This window comes from Spodoptera frugiperda, chromosome 15 (assembly GCF_023101765.2).
Source record: "Spodoptera frugiperda isolate SF20-4 chromosome 15, AGI-APGP_CSIRO_Sfru_2.0, whole genome shotgun sequence".
Classification (NCBI taxonomy): Eukaryota; Metazoa; Arthropoda; class Insecta; order Lepidoptera; family Noctuidae; genus Spodoptera; species Spodoptera frugiperda.
In genome coordinates, this window is record NC_064226.1 from 10,198,058 (window position 1) to 10,221,827 (window position 23,770).

General features: G+C 32.4%; 2 protein-coding genes across 4 annotated transcripts; both read right to left on the bottom strand.

Moving 5' to 3' along the window:
* Positions 1 to 535: 535 nt before the first annotated feature.
* LOC118272117 (nicotinate phosphoribosyltransferase) lies at positions 536 to 16,598 on the bottom strand. 2 transcript variants are annotated; one of them, XM_050699190.1, is made up of 12 exons: positions 16,164 to 16,598; positions 15,504 to 15,674; positions 15,296 to 15,422; positions 13,942 to 14,025; positions 12,147 to 12,274; positions 10,927 to 11,395; positions 9,755 to 10,020; positions 9,368 to 9,486; positions 6,946 to 7,107; positions 6,521 to 6,649; positions 4,994 to 5,087; positions 536 to 2,790 (listed from the first exon to the last, which is right to left on the bottom strand). In XM_050699190.1, the coding sequence occupies exons 1-11, from the start codon at positions 16,234 to 16,236 to the stop codon at positions 5,010 to 5,012; spliced, it is 1,806 nt and encodes a 601-aa protein (XP_050555147.1). In that variant the 5' UTR covers positions 16,237 to 16,598; the 3' UTR covers positions 536 to 2,790; positions 4,994 to 5,009. The 2 variants fall into 2 exon arrangements, with proteins under 2 accessions (XP_050555147.1, XP_050555148.1); XM_050699191.1 differs by lacking the exon at positions 536 to 2,790 and having other exon boundaries at positions 4,689 to 5,087; positions 11,083 to 11,395; positions 16,164 to 16,596.
* Positions 16,599 to 17,201: 603 nt separating this feature from the next.
* Positions 17,202 to 21,517, bottom strand: LOC118278917 (zinc finger protein 235). Of its 2 annotated transcripts, none has more exons than XM_035598339.2 (5): positions 19,537 to 21,517; positions 18,786 to 19,450; positions 18,501 to 18,696; positions 18,044 to 18,340; positions 17,202 to 17,502 (listed from the first exon to the last, which is right to left on the bottom strand). In XM_035598339.2, exons 1-5 carry the CDS (start codon positions 19,675 to 19,677, stop codon positions 17,344 to 17,346), a joined length of 1,458 nt encoding a protein of 485 aa, XP_035454232.1. In that variant the 5' UTR covers positions 19,678 to 21,517; the 3' UTR covers positions 17,202 to 17,343. The 2 variants fall into 2 exon arrangements, with proteins under 2 accessions (XP_035454232.1, XP_035454239.1); XM_035598346.2 differs by having other exon boundaries at positions 18,786 to 19,469; positions 19,537 to 19,669.
* Between the last annotated feature and the right edge of the window lie 2,253 nt (positions 21,518 to 23,770).

Below are 23,770 nucleotides of genomic sequence, written 5' to 3' on the forward strand. Positions count from 1 at the left end.
TGTGAGTACAATTTGTTACACTTAGGTACCTACGTCACACACAATAAGAAATAAAGGACAATGGGTAATGTTGGGCCCACCTCTCTATAGGAATAAGATAGCTCTCTATGGATAGGTATTCCTTTGCAGAATAAAACTTAATATTACAACTAAGGTCAAAAATCTGTGCCTACCTATCTAAAAAGTACTTTTCGAATCTTGGTTTGGCGGAATACACTGTTGTCTCGAATCCGGTGTTTCAATTCACACATGGGTACTAGTACTACTATGCCCGAAGCACCTACGGGAGGGTATTGTAAGATGTGATCTCCCATCCCCTTCCCGCAGCCGACATGATGTCTTCCCAGGATACCTCTCCATCTCACGACTACATTGTCAGCCGTTTTTTCTGAACGACATTCGGTAGCGGCAGATAGTTTCCAACTTCTGATATGAGATATTTGCAATAATCGCATTAAAGTCCAGTCATTTTAGAGTTTTTAATAACAGACAGGCGAGGAAATGGTGAAAGGTTTTGTATGAATAAAACAAATCATTACAAAAGTAAGATATTTATTAACTTTCTGTTTCACCCAATTTATTTTAACTAATGTAGTAGGTAAAAGCAAAATTCTAAAATATGCATTATAAAGGAATAAAAAACGTGTTTCTTTATATAGCTATGTATATTCAAAGGCACAATAAACATTGAACAGGCCAGTGTTCGTGCTAACCTACACACAATGATTTCAAGGGATAGCGCCTCTACCGCAATAATGTACTTAATTTTTTGATACTTCATACTCGAAATTAGAACACTTGATAAAAGGTAAAATTCGTAAAAAAGCATAATAAAATTGTGTTCTTACAGCTAAATATAAGAGCACTCTTACACTTAAAATACGGAATTATGCGATACTATATCTAGCTTAACTTTTTTTTTGCAAAATGTCATCCTAACAGCGGACGGAGTGCAAGAAAAAACTGCAATATTATTCATAAAATTGGTATTTTAAAAAATTTTTTTTAGATTATTCGTTTTCAAGATTATCTTAAAGTAAACAACAAAAACCGGCCATTATCTTTTTTAAACCAGTTTGTTGTATAAAAATTAAATAGAAGGTTGAAAAAACTAGGGGTATGGTAAGTACTAAGTACTCAAAGATAGAATTATCAGTATAAAATCATTTCCAACACACATTGATTTCAATCTTATTATAGTTTATTTATCATAATATATTGAATAATTACATATTATTATATGTTTAATAATTTACTCACTTAGGAAACTGACGAGGTAACGAGATGTCTGTGCAACAATCGCCGCATCATATCGTGCAATACAGTTCATGAATATGAGCCCTAGTATGGCTTGAAACTAGTCGAGTTCCCTCATCAGTTACGGGAGTAAGCAGTTAAACATTCAATTCATTTAAAATGTGAATATGTACACATTGTGCACAAAGCACAGTAAACGCTAAAACCCATACCTATTATTAGCTTCAAACCATGGATAGGATAAAACAGAGGGAGATCTTTATACCACGCCATTTATTTGTAATTTTACTTTTATAACATTTCAGAATATGTGTGCAATGAATAGAATTATATCGGTCAACAAATATAGAGTTTAGTGATAAAATTGCGAGCTTTAAATATTATTAAGATTCCATGTTTTGCTTCAAGAACACATATAATTCTGGTATTTTACGACATCCCAGTAAAGTTAGTCATGTTTATATTGCACTAAACAAAAAATATTACTTCTGATAATATACTCTGTTTACATTTACAAATGCTAGCTAGAACACATTGACACTAAAGCTAATTCGACAATTTTGAACTGTCGACTTTCAGTTATTTAACGTTAAGTTTATATTTGAAGTTGTAAACTTTGTAAAACTACTTACGGTTACATTAAAGGCAATCTAATTCCTAAAACAGTACCATAAACATATAAGTATTTACCATAATGTTATACCGTTGCTAACACATCAATCTATCATTATAGGTATAGGTATAACTTGTGTCTTGTGGATTATAAAAATATTTCAGAAAGAACCATGATATTTATTGTTACAAAGGTGTTTGCTTTTTAAAAAAAAAGTTAAAAACATTCAAATAATCGTAGTATATCACAATAAATTGCTGCTACCAATAACGATCAAATCAATAACCTAATATCACGTTCCTTCAATCTACCTAAAAGGTGAACTAAATGCACTATGTTTTGTTTGTAATAAATACATAATTTGTACAAAACGTTTCTATATCTCTCGTCAAAACTTAACTAAATATATAAAAGTTACCGCATACAGTTTCGATATTATATTCAAATATATGCACTGTGAATGTAATGAAGATAACTATGTACTACTTGCATTAAACAATGGAAAATTGTATGTTGTACAAATGGCAAGGGGCTACAACACATTACATCTATTAATAAGTCTCTACCGTCTTCAAATGGCAACATTTACTTTGGTTTAAGCTTTTCCATCCAAAGTTAAGGAATGCAACAATATTTGAAACAATAATTCCAAAACAATTTACATATAATTTTTAAATATTTCAGTGAATAAAATTTATATTGATCAATTTGACTAGTATAGGGACAAACACGAAATTAGAAAAGGTTGCAATAACTTAGTTTCTTTATTATTTTGGATGGCTTGGATACTCAAAACCAATTGTTATTATTCTAGATGAAACATCCACATCAGGAATCCGTTGTAAAATATTATAAAATACGTCGATTTAATACGCAATTTTCTATGTATGTACCTGACAGTAAATATATTGATCCCGAACCTAAAACAAATAATTAAATATTTAGTGGGTTTTATAAGCACCACTAGTATTTTTGTAACAAAAACTTAACATTTATTTATATTGCACAGGAATACGTTATGGTGCAAAACACTAATACTTTATATTTTTGTGACTTAAGTTTCCGTAAATATCTAATCACGTATAGAACAAACATGCAAGATTTTCTTTTCGCGATGTGAGTACCTATACAGGGTGTCCCTGAAATCGACGTCCAACGAACACTAGATGATCAGCAAGGTTCCAACTGTTATCAGAAAAATATAAAAAAAAATCTAAGTCCTACAGTTTTTAAATTACAGTGATTTATGTGTTATCCACGAAAAAGTACACCCTGTGCCAGTCTTTTGACTCTTGTTGCTACAAATCTTTATTTTTTCGTCTGCAGTCTTCCTTACATTATCCTGAATAGTGCTCCAGTAATATGGAATCATAAATTCTTAGCCAACTGCTTTAGATTGGAAAACATTGTTAGTTTTAGAGGAACCAAATACTCTGAATAAATTTTTCACCTTACTTTAAGTGACTGTACTGAATAAATTATGTATTGCGCTAGTAGTGGCAAATTTCACCAAAGTTGGCGCATTTAATAAGGATTATAAAATGGTATGGCACTTTGCAAATTATTTCTTAAATTCGACACAAAAAAAGATTTTTCAACGAAACTCCGTTTCGATGAATTTACTTGAACTTACTAAAAATTCTTCTAGTGTACTCAAATCATACGTTATAACCTCGTATGCACTAGACAGCACTTTGCACGCTATTTGTTATCATCATGTTGAAAATCAGCGAGGATCTCTTGTCAAACAACATTGTCTGTTTACCCGTGATTTCGCTTGCAGCATTCGTCGGCAATATTATCGCTAGAAGAACTGGTGTTGTGCATCTCGAGCCATCGTACCCGGGCTTCGGCATTTTAGCTGAACACTGGCTTTTTTGCCGTGTTGATTATTTCTTTTTTAAATTATTTTTTGCTTTACCTGCAATTCCTTGCAACGGTGATAAACTAAAGAATATTTGATGCTTCATCCCGCATTTGATCACAAGGCATGAACACGTAACTTAATCGGAGGATTCACCCATTTCTTTTTTTTTTTTTTTTGATGGGGATATGACGAGTAATTGTGCGTAAGGGCTCATGTACACCATACCACTACCGCGTCGATATGCTGTGTACATGAATCTGCCGCGTCCGTTCCTTTTGATTTTACTACACATTTGATAATGTGTTTGATGCACTATGAACATCATATTGCAATCATTCAATATTATTTAGTGAAACATGATACACAACATCAGTTCCTCTAGTAAGTCTATTAATATTGCCAATGAAAGCTGCAAGCGAAATCATGAGTAGACACTTAGACAGACAATATTGTTTGACAAGAGATCCTCGCTGATTTTCAACATGATGATAACAAATAGCGTGCAAAGTGCTGTCTAGTGCATACGAGGTTATAACGTATGATTTGAGTACACTAGAAGAATTTTTAGTAAGTTCAAGTAAATTCATCGAAACGGAGTTTCGTTGAAAAATCTTTTTTTGTATCGAATTTAAGAAATAATGTGCAAAGTGCTATACCATTTTAGATTCCTTATTAAATGCGCCAACTTTGGTGAAATTTGCCACTACTAGCGCCATACATAATTTATTCAGTACAGTCACTTAAAGTAAGGTGAAAAATTTATTCAGAGTATTTGGTTCCTCTAAAACTAACAATGTTTTCCAATCTAAAGCAGTTGGCTAAGAATTTATGATTCCGTATTACTGGAGCACTATTCAGGATAATGTAAGGAAGACTGCAGACGAAAAAATAAAGATTTGTAGCAACAAGAGTCAAAAGACTGGCACGGGGTGTACTTTTTCGTGGATAACACATAAATCACTGTAATTTAAAAACTGTAGGACTTAGAATTTTTTTTATATTTTTCTGATAACATTTGGAACCTTGCCGATCATCTGGTGCCTGTTGGACGTCGACTTCAGGGACACCCTGTATACTACGTAGTATTATAATATTTTAAATAAATACAATAATAATATTATAAGTAGTTGCATTTCATATAAATAATCCTATTACTACGTGAAGTTTTTCGTTGTTTCTTTTTTAGAGAAGGTTTACCAAGCTCTTGATTTTCTTCTTGTATTGTAGTACATGTGTAACGTATATATTATACTAACTTTTATTTTATTTCTTTCATGACAATTCCCCGATGGGTGCGTTCTGGAGCCACAAGTCATGGATGAAATTGTACAAGTCATCACTGACTGCCACCTGAAAACATAAAACAGGCTGTTATAATTATATGACTCTTTATTTAGTAAAAAAGTGTGAACAAAATGTGCATATTTTTTTAAATTTTAAATGTAATGCCTATAAACCTTTTAAGTAAACTATACACTATGATAGGTTGTTTATCGTGACGGAAAAACTAAGACGAAAAAAAAATTGATTTGATATTACCTGGGGTATGTTTTATAAGTTATAATATAACCAATTGACACACATTCTGGTCGTCGCGTCATTCTCACTCATTAATAGTTAACTGTATCAAAATTGTGAGATAAATAATATCATATGCAATTATGATAAGTGCAGTCTGTCTGTATACTAAATAATAAATATGTATAACATAAGTAGGTAGTCTTACAATATTAATTATAAGCAGATAAGATAATATACTTTATTAAATGCACATTGCACCGTTGTATTCTAGGTGGGTAGGGTAATAATCAGAGATCGGAATAGGTGTATTGATTTTTGGTACTTGTACCGTAAATGCACATAGAAAGAATAACATGGATAAGCCATTTTCCCGGAAAGTAATTCCGGTATTTCCGGATCCAATTAAATATTGTTAATGTTGGTAGTTATATTATTACTTCTCAATTTAAAATTTAAAGGAAGGTATCAAAACTAAATTTAATATTTATCTGTTGAATAATAAAAACAATCGAATTCATCGGAATTCGATTGTTTAAATAATAAACGCAAACATTAATACATTTCAAATATTTTATTGCTAGCCTTTAGGCAGCCTAAGTCCTGTTTTTTTTTTTGAATAATCAACCAATCCCGGGATTCCGGAGGAATGTCCATATTAATATATACGTTTTGGATCAGTGACCCCAATTCAATACACCTATTCCGATCTCTGGTAATAATAAATTAACAAGATAAAATATTTTTCTATTTTATATTTAGTTCAGACTATTCTTTTGTAAGTTATCAGAAAATAAATAACCTCCATTTTTTGTTTATTAATATGTACTTACTACGCAGCAGACAGACAGACATATATTATGACTAGGTATACTATAGCTTTTGTGACGAACATTTTTAACGTAAACAAAGATACCAATTCTTTATAGGATATGACAAGTGACAATCTCAGTATATATTTTATTTAGTTACGTAATTTATATTTCTGTTTCATTGACGGAAATCTCCGCAAGGTTATTAAGATCTTTATTTCCTTTTCTGTTTAACATTCATACATAATATATGTAGCTATTTTGCTAGTACAATGCAGAATTAACTATGTAGCATGCATGGCAATAGCTACAAGCATAATAGAGTATTTATTTCATTTTAACTGACGTAGAATTAAGGATAAAATTAGCTAGTTACTGGCGCTACTTATCTGCCAATGATCTAGACACAAAGGTAGTACAATTAACTATTATAATATAAAAAAAATCACAAACCTTATAAGGTGTAGGGTTTAAGTTCCTCTTGATGTCTTGTCGCAAAGTTCTCAGTGAGGACTGGACTCGCTGGCGGACTTCGTGCAATGGTTTCGGCATCGTGTGGATAATACCATCCTTCCAGTACACCTGTAATTTAATAAAGTTTGTATAAAGTAATGCTATACCATGAGATTGATTCTCAGTTTGAGTTAATTATCCAAAGATTTTTTTTTTTCGTAATTTAATAGGGCAATCATATAAGTAAAGTACGTATAAGAAATTATTAGAATGTTTTATTTGCAAACGTACTTAGAATAATAACTTGTTAACTTTAACATAAATACTGAGTCATTCAATAAAATAGTAGCATTGTCGGATACATAGCAGGAAACGTAATGTGCAGATAAATAACGAAAAAATCGCAATTAAAAACATGCAATTACCTTATACAAATGTTCTACTTTGCTGGGAATCACGTAGGCTCTCTTGGACTCTTGGAAAGGATGCCTACAGAGGACTTTCTGGCCAACTTCAGGTGCCGGCTCTGAAGACCGCTGCAGCAAGTCGATCAGAGCATGGCCGTCAGCACCGAATAGCCTGTACGCCTGAAAAATCGTGACAATATAATCAGTTCCATCTGTACTTTGTAATCTCATGACTCCACACATTTACATACTAATGAAATGATAAGAAGATTATACAAAGTATTATACGTAAATAAAAGGTACGTGAGTAGGGTGCGTTGGGGTAACATCGGACGGATTTTCGAATAGTTGCAAGGATGTTGCAAAAACTTTATTTTCTCAATTTTGATACACAGTACATTAATGAGAAATAGTGGAAACGAATAATGATTAAACACAGTGTAATTTAAAATTTAATTTATTTATAAATACTCAATACTTTTTGCTTTGCAAGCCTATAAAATCAGGTCAATTTTTTTTTTAATGTGATGACGATTTGGCCGTCATGGGGTAAGTTCGGACAACAATTTAAAATAATTTCTAGTGCTAGGAGCACAAGGTGTATAAAAGGAACGTATCCCATCTTTCCTGTACTTTAACATGACATCACAAAAATTTACCTAATACAACAAATATAGATGTTCCAAATGATTCTTTTTTTTTTCGTTTAATTTGTCCGATCTTACCCCGCATACCAAATTTCAAAGAAATTGAGTTTCTCAAAGTTTAGATTTATCCACAAGCTTTTATGAAGTGGCTGCATACGTGAGTTCTTTATTATTTATTTGCTGCATGGCTTATTCCAGCGCTTCTTTTGTATAAGAAGTGGCCTGCGAAGAGGTTCGGGAGTATTTACGTGGCAACTGAAGATTGGAAAATCAGCCCTAAGTAATTATTTAAACAAAAGTTTGACAATCACTGCCCATTTTCGAATAGGGATATTTTTGACCGATCTTTACCCAACATGGGTAACACCGGATTTCAGCCTACAGAGGTAGTAGACAAATCTGGATTAGTTTTATCATATTATCATTGCTCAAAACTTAGTATTTAGGCAAAACCATGTCAAAATAAGCTATACTTTTGCTAAAATATGCAAATAAAAATGTCGGTGAAAGACCGGATAAACAAATATTTTATAAAATTTTCCTTTTTTCTAAAACGGCGCGGGTACACGTCTGTGTTGACCGGAGCGAGTGGTGGTCACCGCGGGGTGGGGCGGGACTTAATGACGTGCCACGCAATGTGATCAGCATTAAAAAATATAGCCAAATAAGTGAGATATTTGATTTGTACGTTCTTACCCCTGCGCCGATCTTACCCCAACGCACCTTATATACCCACTAAATATAATGACCATGTTCCAATTACATATGAAGCCCATAGTTATGTATATTCTATTGTGGTAAATAAAATCAAATGTAAGTAACGGTATAGTTAAATAGGTATTTAGTATTTTCATAACCAAGGATAATTACATTAAATAGCAGCTGAATAATAAATATTTTATTTCTGATACATTGTCAATATTTAAAAAATGGGATATTATTATACGAGTACATAATATAGTCAACATATTTGGTAATGATGATAATTAATAATGATAATCTATTAGTTCGAAAGTATAAAGGTATATAATATTATGTAGATCGCTACCATTATCCAAGTATCTACCATTTTTATCTTGATATTACAATATTTGCATAATATAATATATTCTAGGTCGGGGTATTACGAAACAATACTATCTAAGTATATTGCTTTTCAAACACCCATAAACGTTTGATAAAAGTAGTATCTAGCAGTAAACATTGAGCATTAAATCGATGGTAAATAGTGCAGTCACTAAACAATCGATAAAGCGACAAAGTATTCGTAATTCACAAGACCTTGCGTTCGAAGACACTGTATAATATAAGCTATAGCTATCTATACATATTCATGACAATCGTATATTTTTCTCTTTGATAACACGCATCGGTTCAGGGTCGTACGTTATACGATATTCCGCTTCTTACTGTCATTTACCTACCTAATCTCATAGAGATACGAATCATAGGTTTATCGATTTCCAAATATGTAGGCAACATATTACTTTGGACTATGTGCAGCGATAACATTCGGCGCCGAGACCAATACACTGATTTATTGTCACGAAACGAGTTCGATAGTTCAATATAGTCAGTAGTTTATGGCTAACTTCAGTTAATAAACATTAAATTAATCAAGATAACTATTTGTTTTCATAACTTGTACACAAACTCTGTAATGGGTTTGTACTCATTATTGCAGTAATAAACATTGAGCGAGAATACTCATTCTTTGTAGTGACACAACGACCTCGCCATCAAATGAAAATGTTCCATTCATTAATGTTCTTATACCGTCAACGTCAACGTACCTCTTTGTGACCTGGAATCGTAACTTTTCCTACATCTTGACTTAGTTTGATGCGAGGCTGTCCGTTTATCTCCGTCAGCTTATAGACACAACCCAAAGCTGGCTGACGCTGACATGTCACTAGAAAAAAAAACACACACACACTAGAGATCAACTAATTTAAATAAATTGTCGTTTCCTTGAGCAATCTTGTTCGAGTCATATCATAACAGTTAGGCGTAAAAAGTACCACTACTCAGTACAATGTAACATAATGAATAAATGGCGTATTTCTGAAAATTGTAGTCATTGTTGATACCAATTGTGAATAGACTAGGCAATTACAAAAGGAATCATTAATAAAAAACCAAGTATTTATGCAGATAAGTTACACAAACATGGGCATTACCTAGGTGTGTCCCAATCCCGAATGTGTCAATTTTGTGTCCTTGTTCATTCAAGCTAAGTATTGTTTCTTCATTAATGTCGTTTGACGCTACAATGGTTAGTTTAGAGAACCAAGGTAGTTTGAAAGCTTCAGCAATGCTCTCGAAGGTCTCGCGTGCTAGTACAGACAAATAAGCCAGATCACCGCTGTCGATACGGATTCCACCAGCTCGGTAGCCGCAATCGTTTAACGCTAGCGCCACGGCACAGAAGTTTAGCAGACCACTCCTGTTAAGAAACATTAGTTCAATACTACTACATAATTACAAAACAGCATAGCATTAAGAGTACCTGCTTTTATTACCTATGTAAGTATCTGTTACAGGGCGTGCTAACATATATTTGTGGTTGCTAAATATATACTGAGTATCGTCAAGTACCTACAATACATATTGATACATTGTATGTAGTTCAACGTCTTGTGGATGTGTTAAAGGTGATGTTGAATGAAGTCATCTGCGATTACGTAGCCATACAATCAGCTGCGTGACTACTGGGCACAATCTGTTCACTACGCCGTCGAACGTACAAGTAAATTAAAAATATAAATAAAATATTCAATAACTTCTTACTATTTTTAGATAAGGTGCATGATGGTAGCTATACATGCAATACCAGCTTGGATACTGTGAACGTGTGCATATCCCTATACAATGCAACTGTGCCCAATGACTAAGACTGCCCCTAAACTTGCATATAGGGCACGATAATACGTCACACTGAAGCAAATATAAAGATCTTGTAGGACGTGTTCTCATTTATTTACATTCGGTTGTACATGAAGCGCCGTCCACATACGCTTCACTGAAAAAGCCAAATAAAAAACATAAAATTGTATACTACGGCCATGATTGTTAAGTATTCCCAGCGGACAATCCCGGCGTAATGTGTTGTTAGAAGTGTGCTTGCATGTCATTCGTCCCACGGTTACGTGTCTTTCATGCCCCCCTAACGATGAGTTATGTCAAATGAAGTCGGTTAATGAATTGCAGTCACTGGCTTTAGCCAGTACACAGAACAAGTCTAAATAGTAATGAAAACTTCACTGAACTTAAAATATAAATGAAAATGCAAAACAATAACAAAAGTTTATCAGACACCAAATGTCAATGAATTGTCTATTTGCATCTTTACCTCAGTGTGCGTTCGACCGTGCTATATCCATACGGACTATGAATAGTCGGTGATTTGAGTACTCTAGTACCATTGGTTCCACAGTTGCTATTGTAGCCAGAATGCCCATTCATATTATGCTGCCTGTGTCGTGACGGTAAGCCTTGAAAATTATACCTCTTGACATCGTACGTATCCACTAGAGCCAAGAATCCCGACGGGAATGCTAGGGCATACGATATGAGGGCAGCTAGTTCTCCGTCGCTCGCTTCCTCCGGAGATATATCTATGACGGCGGACACGCGCTTGCGCCACTCTATCGACAGCTCGAGTAGGTTGCATGGGTTCTGGGTCTCGGCGTGTCGGATTATGACGGAGTGCAAGTCATCCAGGGTGCTGAACGACGTCACAAATGAATGTGCATGAGTACCTCGCACTGGTATATTGAACATTTTTCCAGCCAACACATTACTTGTACCGTCGAATCCACCTAAAAATAGCCAATAAAATATTTTTTCCATAAGTCATAAATTTGGTTCTAATGTACCACCTCTAGTTATGTTTCGGTTAGTCTTCCTGACTTCGACGGATAATCCGGAGTATCTTCCATTTAAAATATATCAGTTAAGAAAACAGAGATAACCAGAGGTGGTGAAATTAGACGTATGGGTAGTTATTATCTTACTACACCATATCTAGGGTGGGTCTATCCGCAGCCGCACCATTACTCAAATGTTTATACATTAGAGACACTAGTGAAATAATGTAGATATAGGTGTTCGAAAATTCCAACATCTTCAGTATATAAGCATCGGGTAAGCAAAAGCAATTTAAAACTTTGGTAGCAGCCTGTACCTATGCGAGTACCAGGCAGGTGAGACATTCAAGGGCATGGCTCGCGAAACTTGCCTGATTAAACCTATTAACGAAAAGTATATTCGCTATTCGGGATTCTTATGAGTCAATGGCGCGGCAGGGTGTTTTATATTGCACAAGTTTCAATAGTGGCCGCGAGCTTCGTACCAGGTACCGAAGTTAGCTAGCCGGCTACCTAAGCTGCGCAAACACGCTAATACAATCAATAATACAAAGACAAGTTAATTTGCGCCCCACACAAGCTACTTAAATATTATATTATACTCTACTTATTGTTGTGTGAACACAATACATGGTACCTTCACAGAAATTGCCAATATCCTGACTAGCTATAAGTTTCTTAGAAAAAGAAAAATATAATTTACCAATGTAAGCATATTTTGAAGCTGATAACCCTCCATCAGGTCCTTGAGCTCGTCGTAGGCCAAATTCAAGTAAGGACACATTTTTTCCAGCAACCATTCGGTACCGTGCAGCATTGGTTGCCATCAAACTGAAGTTAAAGCACTAAGTTAGTCATTTTCAATTACAAAAAGTAAGAACATTAAACGGGTATACATAACATTCTACGAAGACGACTAGGTGTGTACCTATAAGGTCTCTTGTAAGTAGATAGGACTCAAGCTTTAATGTCTAGGAATGTCAGGCAGTTTTTTGGTTAAATCAAAGCAGAGTTTAAAATTCCCTGGTTCCGTTATTCATTATTGAACTGCGGCAACGTCATACAAATAAACTTAATTAGATTTTGTACATGTCCTTAATGGATTCCGTCGTTTAGCAACCGCACTATGTGTGTGAGCCTTTAAAACGCGTTGCTACGCAATGTAATTTACAAATTATTATCTACCTACCTGTCTAAATGGAACGGAAAATGGAAGTGGGTATCCATGCCGAACACTCAAATGCAATCAATTTGAATTTTGCAATAAAACACATTACATTAGGATCGTAATAGGTGGTTCTCTGTTGTTTTTGGCCTGTACCCCACTATAAAAGTAGTACCTATATGGAATTATGGATATATAGATACAATTAGGTTGATTATATGTATAGGACATAGATTTAATTTACTTCAATTTAGCACCGAGTAAGTTAGCTTTGTCGCCAAGGTGTAATAGTACTTAGTGTGCCTACATAAGTATCTGCTTCCAATCTAGATTTTTAAATTAGTTCTGGCTCATAACTTTTGACTGCACGGTTGGTGCGGTGGCTGGGCAACTGGCTGCCGCGCAACGGGTAGCGGGTTCGATTCCCGCACGGAGCAACTCTTTGTGTGATCCACAAATTGTTGTTTCGGGTCTGGGTGTCATGTGTATGTGAACTTGTATGTTTGTAAACGCACCCACGACACAGGAGAAAATCCTAGTGTGGGGCAACGTTTTTTTAAAAAAAAAAAAAAAAAAAAAATAACTTCCTACTGACTCAGCAAATAATGAAGTAGGTAGGTCGGTACGTAGGCGGGGGAGTAATAAGTACTCAGTACTCCAATTTGTGTGAAAGAGTATGCAATTACATGAACTATTCATGCCTGACTCCTGATAAGTGTGACATTGTATCTAATATTGCAGAAAAAATACTCAATATCTGTACATAGAGGAAAGCAAAGATAGCACCTCTAATCAATGACGCAATTCTTTCGGGTTGATACCTATGTAATGTAGGTAGGTATGTACTTTTTGAAGTAATATACTTAGCTATCTATGGTATCTACGATGGATGCAGGTAGAGACACTAGACTAGTGTCGTCTACCTGCTAGTGTGGATATGAAAATAACTATACAATCTTCTAGCAAAATCTGCAATACGAAAGCAAGCCTTATATCTAGTTTGATCAGAAGGTTTTTCGTTAATCGTACTTATTTGTGCACGGACTTTAGTAAGTATTACTTAAGTAAGTACCGGATATTAAAGTCGTAAACATCAGTTTTGCCGGTCATGGGAGAATGAGAGATCATGCAATTTGTAACAAGTACTTAAAATGTTGATCGACTTATCAAATAAGGTACGTAGAAACAAACAAAGTTGTACGATAAAAAATCAATAAATAAACAATTTATGCTCTTAATCGATATTCGTAATCTAGAATCGGGGTACCAACACGTTTATTATAATGATGTCCTTAGCCCAATACGTCGTTGATAGCGATACCAAGTCACTTACCTTGCAAAGTTGACGAGAGTTAATAAAGTGGTTTCCAGCAACTGCGCTACAATTAAAGGTCCTTCAACTCTTAATAAGGGCACCCTGCAAGATACACAACGTCATAAAGCAATGCTTATTGTAAACAACTGAAGTAATCTCTATTATTAGGTAGATGACAAATTGTAAAAGGTAAAATATCGACGGTACCTATTCCTAATCAGACATGAGTTTTTTTTAAGGCGCTTAAATATAGCAACTTAATCAAATATGCCGGAAGTACCTATACCTATTTAGTAAGGCATTATACATATAAATAAAAGACCTTCATAATTTTGAAGTTATAATTTTGTAAGAGAATATTTAAGCTGCAAATAAATGTAGGGGGGGGGGGGAGTCGAACATCTACTTTTCGCTATTTATATTATGAACCATATATCTAATTATATTTTTATATTTTGTATTGTACGTTTTTATTCAATGGGCACAATAGCAAAATCCTTTTTTATTATTTTTCGAAAATTCTAATAGTGTCGACTCCAGAGTCGGAAACCGAAAAACCCCGTAGAAAAGCAATCGCAATTGCGACCACTCAACGGACGAGTAACCAATAAATGTGAGAGACTCATGCTTCGTCATAAATGGCCGGAGTGATATCATAGCTTTACAGAAAACCGGCGTGAAAAAACGTTTGCGTAGTGCCCACTCCACTTCCCAAAAGTCCTAATTCTCAAATAGTCAACTCCAAAAATAGGGAATGCTAGTTCAGTATTTAGTGCACAAAATATACATTATTTATCTAGGTATACCAATTAAAAATTGTTGGTTTTTTATAGTTGTCATTGAGGTCTTTAATAATTCCGCGCGGTTTCACCCGCAGACCGGTTTTATAGCCTTCCTCAACAAATGGACTATCCACAACACAACAAAATATTTACATGGCTACAGTAGATCCAGAGATTAGCACATTCAAATAAACAAACAAACTCTTCAGTGTTGTATATTAGTATAGAATAGATAAAGCATGGAAATTAAGATAAGGAAATATAATATTCAAGTATTTATGTCTAACATGTTTGATAAATAAGAATAATTTAAGATAATTTTGTGATGATAAAACAAATACATTATAAAATGTATTGTTGGTTAAAAATTAAAAGCAGCATAAATAAAGTGTGAAAAAAAATACAGTGTGGAATTTTATCACAATCTATTTAATTCCTTTTTATAATGAATGCATTTGTAAGTACCTATAAATAAATGCACATTATAAATACAAAAACTGAAATAAACCATTTTCCTGTTAATAATTAGGTATAACCAGACCATTATATCATTCTGTAAATGGAGGAAAAAGATAAATTGTATTCCTTACCTTGGGAAAACCACAGACCCTTCTTCAATAGCGCTCACTCTTATGTCCTTGCATGTTAAATCTTTTAAATAAGCAAAGAATTCAGGCTCAATATTCTCTGGTAAAGTCTGCTGCAAATATTGAATATCTGAAAAGAAAAAATATCACAAAAATTGACCATAAACAATAACAAGAAAAATATCAATATAATTATAATAAAGGTACATACCGCTGTCAGAATAATGAAAGTTTTCTAAAAACTTCAAACATTCCTCAAGTCCTGCGAATATGGTGAATTCACCTTGGAAAGGATTTGTGCGGAAAAATAAATCAAATACGGCAACATCATTCACTTTTCCTGATTTCCAATATGCATAAGCCATAGTTATTTGATACAGATCTGTGGGAAACATTATTCACTAGTAGGTTATCAATGCACTTAATAATAGATATGCAAATAAATTATACATTACTATTCATGATTACAAAATAAGTGAATAAGTACTCCACCAAAATAAAAATCATTTTGAGTACAAATAAAAATTTATACAAATATTAAAAAACAATTTCAACTTCCAGTGAACACATGAAAATTTATTATTTTCAGTAATCAATCAATAAAATTCTTGTTTGCTTACAAATATGTAGAAATATTTCTATCAAAATGTATCATTTTCATTAAAATAATAATAAAACTTTACTAATTACTATGTTGTTTATACATGAAAGGAGATTAAAAATTCTATTGTGGGTACTATAAAAATACTTTGCACAATCAATTTATTTTTCGAAGAAAAAAATAATTATCTACACAACACTGTAATTACTTAAGTTCTAAAGTACAAGTGACATTTAAAATTCGCTCCAAAATAAATTCTATTTTACTCACCAGTCAACAAAGGTTGCACAATACCATTCTGTCGTGCCATTTTTCTCTTGATATTTAATTCTTCACTAGACATTTTCGTTGTAAGTGACTAAGTTAACGCAGAAAATGTTAGAAACGTGAGCTGCACAAGGTATCTGACGAATGACTAAAATATGTAATTTCATCGTGATCAAAGTAGTCGTAGTTATCAGCGCGCCAAACAAAATTTGACGGATAATCTACGCATGCGCATAAGAATCCTATTGACTGTGGAGTATAAAGGTCATTTTTGAAGGTCGACCTATTATTTTATCCAAATAAGAATACTTTTGTTATTAATTAACACAAAATATAGATGTTATAATAATGAATGAACTAAGTTAATGGTTTTCTAATCAACAATTACGTTTTATGTATCCACTCACACATGTAAATAGGGTAAACATTCACACATTCTATTTCTTTCTGTGCATTCTTCTTTTAATCTGTGAAATCATGGCTTTTTAGCTAAAGTTTAAAATATAATATAAAACATCATAAAATATCGTTTCGTCGTTTGGAAAATGTTTAGTCAATGTATTACGAAATAATTTTAAATATTTTTTAATTGTTGAATCTCATGGACTGCAAATTTTACAAAAGATATGCAATCAAAAAGTACGTTTTTGATTGCATATCTTTTGTAAAATTTTGACTCAATCTGGATGATCTGATGATGACTGACCAATCTTTTTTTTTCTTTTTTTAAATAAAGGTGTTGATTTATTATAATATTAAAATTAATTCCATCTTCCGTGGTGACAACGTCTGTGTGATAATCCTATTTCCTGTTACTTGATAAATTGACCAATGCGGTTTAAGGAAACCGGAACCTATGAATGACAGTTTGACGTTTTTGTAAGTGACACTGACAACATTTAAAATTAGTAAATTACTACTTGTACTTATCTTATCTACCTATTTTGTTTTCTACGAGCACTACATGCCCCTGTAAAGTTTTCTTTGAACTATTGTAATTTTAGTAATTTGTTTGAAGGATTTAAAAATAAAAACTGCTGATCAGGTAAATTTTGTTTGTATTGTAAATAATAAATAGTCTCCAATTTCCCATCGACATCTGTTTTAAATAAAACAAGATTCGTTGTAATAAATATTGAAGTAGACGTTTATTGCTATTTAAACTGTGAAAAACTATTATTTTTCATTTGAGCAAACTATTTTTGGAGATAAGCCCCAATGGCCGATTCAGTCCAGGATGTTTGTTGTCGTGGTGTATGAGTAGTCCTCTTCTCGTTACAAACTTTTCTGTGCAGTTTGTGCATTTATAAGGTTTTTCTCCTGTGTGTTGATACATGTGGTACTGCAAAATTGAAATGAGTTAGTTGGATAAATTATTTAAATAACTAGTATGTCTCACGAAAGTTAAATTGGTGTGTTATCACAGATATTTAAAAGGCTACTGAGTCTCGATTACTTATATGATAAGGTATAACTTTTCAATAGGTCTATCCATCTTCTTCTATTTTATAATTTTTATTGTAAATTTTTGCAGTCCTGTTAAGGCATCACCTTAACATGCAATGAGGCTGCAGGTTTCAAACTTAGCAAGTACCAATGTGACTTTTTCTGAGTTATATGTACTTTTTAAGATTATTACGACACCACTGATATACAGTGAAGGAAAACATTGTGAGGAAACCTGGATTTATAATTCCAAATTATCTAATAATTTCCAGTCCAGTAAGTCCAGTTTGAAATCATCAAACCCCATTAAATGAGTGTGGCGATCAATCTCTCAAATATTCTCTATGTGAGACGATACCTTTGCTCAGCAATGAGCACTTATAGGCTGATGATATGATATGTGAAATATTTTATGAATTGCATTTTGTAATACTCACATTGAAGTTTTCTTTTTTCGCAAAACTATGCTCACATAAGTGACATTTGAATTTGACCACACCATTTACAGTGGTCATATTGTTATGTGGAGGCACATTAGCAGGTTTCGGCTTAGGAGCGATTGGTCGGAGTACTGGGACGTCAGCTGTGGGAATAGTTCTTCTTACAGACCTTTCATGTTTTTCACCAGGATGCATACGAGTTCTATGAGAATAACAATTTCCAGAACTTGCAAAGCACTTGTCACAGAATGGACATTTGTAAGGTTTCGCCCCAGTGTGTTGGTTGACATGGAACTGAAACAATTTAGAGGAAATCAATTACATAAAAATAAAAACAACAAAATCTTGTCAAAAAAATGTTACTACCAATTCTCAATCTCTTCTATTTTTTTATGAATTTATTTATTTTAATTTAATAACAATTTATGTATTTGTTCCATTTGTGTCATCTTACTTTTAAATCCTGATTTCTCTTGAAAGTTTTGTTACAAACATCACATGTATAGGGTCTTTCCGCACTATGAGTAACACTATGTGTTTTTAGACCACCCCATGTATTGTAGGATCTGCCACAGATTTTGCATGTGTATGATTTACTCGAAGGTAAATGCACATACATATGAGCAACATAGGTTTTTTCTGATCTGAACCTGTGAACATTTAAGATTATACCTTAAACATAAGATGTTTACCACCTTTAAATTCCTGTCTAAAGATACATTTACAAAAACAAACTTACATTCTTCCACATAATTGACACACACCATTAGATCTATGCTTTTTTAAATGAGATATTAAATCATACTTGTAATAAAATCCTTCTGAACATGTGTTACAAGTATATTGCTTTTCATCTCTATTTTCGGGAAGGTGTATCCAGCTATGGTTTTTTAATGCCAAATCTGTACAAAAGCTACGCTCACATGAAGTACATTTAAAAGGTTTCACTTTATCATCATCATCACTGTTGTGAGAGCCAGATGAATTAGACGGCAGTTTATCCTTTGCATTATCTTCAAACATAGAATGTGTCTCGCCTTTCTTTATTAACTTTATTGTTACATTTTCGGTATCCAGACCATGTAAATAAGTGACGTCGTTAACATTGTTATCATAACCCGGTGATAAAGGGACTTCAGAATTTTGAAGCACCATCATGGGATCCACACTCACTTCCATTTCCGTATATTTTTCATTTTCTTCGATCTCTTCAGGCTCAGGCTTTTGTTCTGTTGTCACTAAAGAAATCATACATTTGGTTGGAGCAATCTGGTCTATCATAAAACTTCGTTGGAGAAGAACTTCTTGAGCTTTTCGTGCCTTGTCTATGAAGTCGCATACCGATTGTAACTTGGTACAACATTGGATACAAATGTTTTTGGGTAACTTGTCGTCTTCATCCACCTGTGGAATTATTTACGAACTTAATTACTCGATAATGAATGTAAAAAGAAACTATTTTCGTATTATTTAGCGCACACTCTACTTACTTCAATTAATAAGTAACTGTTGAGCTTGTTTTGTAAAAGCATTGCTTCGGCTTCCTGACTAAATATCATTATGGTTACATCTTGTTCTTCCGCACACAGGCGACAACATCTTTCAAAGCTGTCTTCTGATATTTCCGTCATGACTAAATAGTTCCGAACATACTTGTGACACTGTTTCTATTTTTACGAGTATAATGCATACACTCAGCACTGTAATGATTTTTCTGGACGTACCAACCATCCAGTAGCGTACAAATAACGCATGCGCGGTAGAAGATAGGGATACCAATGTTCCGTTTGTATACTTCTTCGTTGCTATTGATATTTTCCTAAAGGTATACTTACTGTGGGGTATTATACAACTACTGCGCAAACTCGTCACAGCTCTATTGCTATACCTATGTTGTACTCCTTAAAAAGGTTAGATATTAGTATGGCAAATATGTATAACTTCTACGGTGCTACCTAATAATTAGGTACCTAATTATGCTATTACGACTAGGTACTACTTACTTTGCTAGGTATAAAAAAAATTAAGAATAAAATAAGAAGACATTGAGCACTTAAAGTCAAAATAGTTCTTCCAACTAAGGCAATGATTAATATAGAATTGATAAATACACTTTTCAATATCATCAAGCATGGTATTGTCAAAAATGTCGACAGAGGCTTACGATATCACCTACTTATAAGGTAAGGGGTGAAGATAGTTTTTGCTAATATCATACCACACCATATTATAATAACAATGAATAATGACAACTATCCATTGTTGATGAATTATACTTTTTTAACTGTCAACAATGATCAATTTAAAAGAGGGGTCACAACCCATACAAAATTGCCCCACGTCCTATTACAACGTGAGATATCTCAAAAACAAAGGTAAAAATATAGAAAAAATATGGCATACATACTTCCTAACTTATATATTACATTTACATTACAAAATAAATATATAAATTAAAAAATATTTTTGAGATTTTACTTTTATTTCTCCTGGATCCTGGAGATATGAATTATGATTATGGACGTGAGACTACCTTGGGGGTACGCTTTTAAACCAAAAAAGAGTTTATAATCGGTCCATAAATACTCATATGTACGAATTTTTCATAACAGCGCCTGAACAATTTTCATAGCAGTTTTTTCGTCTGAAGGTGTAAAAAATTGAACTTAGGACTATGGCATATTTTTTTATACATTTAATATCTTTTTTTTATATATGTCACGTTGTTATAGGACGTGGTGGAATCTCCCTTATGAAAATAGTTAAAATTCTATTACAACGCCATCTGAGGCGACACTACGGAACTACGGTGCTTGACAGGTAGACCATACAATCGTCGAACATTTTGACATCCAACTGACTCGGTTAACTATATTTTTAATATTGCCCACATATAAACCGTTTACTTATTTCCTAATGCACAGAAAATAGATGGCGTTGGTGTTGTATAATGTATATAATCCCAGGACAGGGAAGTTTATAAGAGGACTTGTTTTGATTCTTACTTAAACAGAATTATAAGTAACTAGCAATTTAACTTGACACGGAACTCTGAGCTTGCTTTTATAAATTATTATCAGCTTTACTTAATTTGTTGTGGACGCTACAGTCTGAATCAAAAATCTTTAGACATCTTTTTAGAATTGGGTATCCCCCCATAAAAGTACTTACACCTTCAGAATAACGTAAACCGAGTTTTAAAACAAGATATTTTGCCATCTGTCACGAAAATCTTTTTCGAAGAAAAGATATTTTAGGAGGGTTTTAGGGATATCTATCTATATCTATACATATAATAAAATCGTAGAAAAGTGCTGTCTGTACATTGAAAATAAAAATAAAAAAAATAGCAGGGGTTATTGTTATGTCGATGTCGAACCCAAAAATGTAATTAACTTTTTTTTGTCTGTTTGTCTGTTTGTCTGTTTGTCTGTTTGTCTGTTTGTCTGTTCGTCTGTGCGCGCTAATCTCAGAAACGGCTGATCCGAGTTGGATGCGGTTTTCACGAATATATTGTGGGATGCTTAAATTTACATTTAGTGTTTGTTTCATGTCAATCGGTTCATAAATAAAAAAGTTATGTCAAATTAAAGAATCACGTCGAACATTCTATGCTTATACCATTAATCTCCGCAACTATTTGACGGATTTGGTTGAAATTTGGTACAGATATAGTTTAGAACCTTAGAAAGGACATAGATATATTTTTATTTCAAAAATCAAAAAATAAAATAAAAATAAAATAAAAATAAAAATAAAAATAAAAATAAAATAAAATAAAAATAAAATAAAATAAAATAAAATAAAATAAAATAAAAATAAAATAAAAATAAAAATAAAATAAAAATAAATATAAAATAAAATAAAAATAAATATAAAATAAAAATAAAATAAAAATAAAATAAAAATAAAATAAAAATAAAATAAAAAAATAAATAAAAATAAAATAAAAATAAAATAAAAATAAAATAAAAATAAAAATAAAAATAAAATAAAAATAAAAATAAAATAAAAATAAAAATAAAAATAAAAATAAAAATAAAAATAAAAATAAAAACAAAAATAAAAATAAAAATAAAAATAAAAATAAAAATAAAAATAAAAATAAAAATAAAAATAAAAATAAAAATAAAAATAAAAATAAAAATAAAATAAAAATAAAAATAAACATAAAAATAAAAATAAAAATAAAAATAAAAATAAAAATAAAAATAAAAATAAAAATAAAATAAAATAAAAATAAACTAAAATAAAATAAAAAATAAATTTATTCCGGACATACAGCGCCATCTATTGTTCAATACAATTTCGTACTTATAGTACGGAATTGAACAATGTCGGGCTGTTCCTATACTCCGTAGATAGATGGCGTTGATCGCGCAATGGTGTAATTACAATTGTTCAGTTCATGTTATTGTTTTAATTCATTGGAAATTTGTTTTTACAAAATAGTAAAAAGCAATGAAAAATATAACATAATACAACTTTTAGTACAAAGAAAACGCTCTAACGGAGTATAGATAATTCTATGTCGATCGTTACACGACTTCGGTTCATGTTATTGTTTTAATTCATCGAAAAAAGTTAACAAATAGTAAAAAGGTATGAAAAAAATTATATCAATATAATTAAACTTTTAGTACAAAGAAAATGCCCGAACGGAGTATAAATAAATAATCCAAGTTGTCTTTATCCTCGATAGATGGCGTTGGGATCGAAATAGATTGCGCTATGGTTTTGTTACAATTATTTGGTTGGGTATCGGCCGAGCGCTTCGGTACTATCGTAGAAAAAGTGTATTATCAGTCGTATGATTATTTGTCTGTAGTGGTCCTGCTGTTTAGTATATTCTAAATTGGTTTCGTTGTATTTGTCAATTAATAAGTTTATTTGTTGGGTTTTCCTGGTTTTCTGGTTAAACTTTTTAACGTAGGTTTAGTTTGATATCGATTATTAGTAGTTACTGTAGTTAGTTTTTTTTTAATAAAATTGTAAGTCTAATTTATAAATTAATTAGATTACATTTAAGTCGTTTCTTTTAAATTATTTAGTTTAAGCTTGGTTATTATAGCATAAAGGATAGGTTCTAATATAATTTCTTTTTTAATTGTTATAAATTCGTAATTCGTAGCTTTCTTTAGTTTTAAGTTAGTTTTCATCTTAAGTTCGGAAAGATTATAATATTTCTTTAGTTAAAGTCCGTTTTTAAACTATTTTTTCAATGCCCTAAGTGAGTATACATCTATTAAATTCAAACGCAGAGCTCATTATGTTGATTTTTGAAGAGTTCCCTGGAATATCTTCCACATCTCATTTTTGAAGAGATCCCGCGAGATCGGGAGCTATGTGGTTAAAACCAAAAATTTGCCGGAAGTCACTATTCCACGCGAACGAAGTCGCGGGCAAAAGCTAGTATAAATTATTTTCCTTATTAATTTTAGAGGATAAACAAAAACTAGAGACCTACTTCATTATAATCGAGAATTGCTTTATGAGAATAATATTAATACTGTTATACAAAACTTATGACGCAACTAACTGGCGGTTAGTGACAAATTCGCTAATTAGGTGAGTAATAAATTCGCTTAAAATATTAATTATTACCATAGAATAATAATCGTGTTAATTTAGATATAACAATACATTAAATCCTTTTTAGTTAGATAGCGTTTGCAAAATTTGTTTTTGTTTCCAATTCATCCTTAGACTTTTGATAAACTTTCA

Coding starts and splice junctions, on each gene's coding strand:
- LOC118272117 (XM_050699190.1), bottom strand. CDS start 16,236: ATGTCTAGTGAAGAATTAAATATCAAGAGAAAAATGGCACGACAGAAT. Junction 7,108..9,367: donor CGATTCCAGGTCACAAAGAG/GTACGTTGACGT, acceptor ACGATTTTTCAG/GCGTACAGGCTATTCGGTGC. Junction 6,650..6,945: donor AAGTAGAACATTTGTATAAG/GTAATTGCATGT, acceptor ATTAAATTACAG/GTGTACTGGAAGGATGGTAT.
- LOC118278917 (XM_035598339.2), bottom strand. CDS start 19,677: ATGACGGAAATATCAGAAGACAGCTTTGAAAGATGTTGTCGCCTGTGT. Junction 19,451..19,536: donor ACAGTTACTTATTAATTGAA/GTAAGTAGAGTG, acceptor ATAATTCCACAG/GTGGATGAAGACGACAAGTT. Junction 18,341..18,500: donor AGAGAAATCAGGATTTAAAA/GTAAGATGACAC, acceptor AAATTGTTTCAG/TTCCATGTCAACCAACACAC.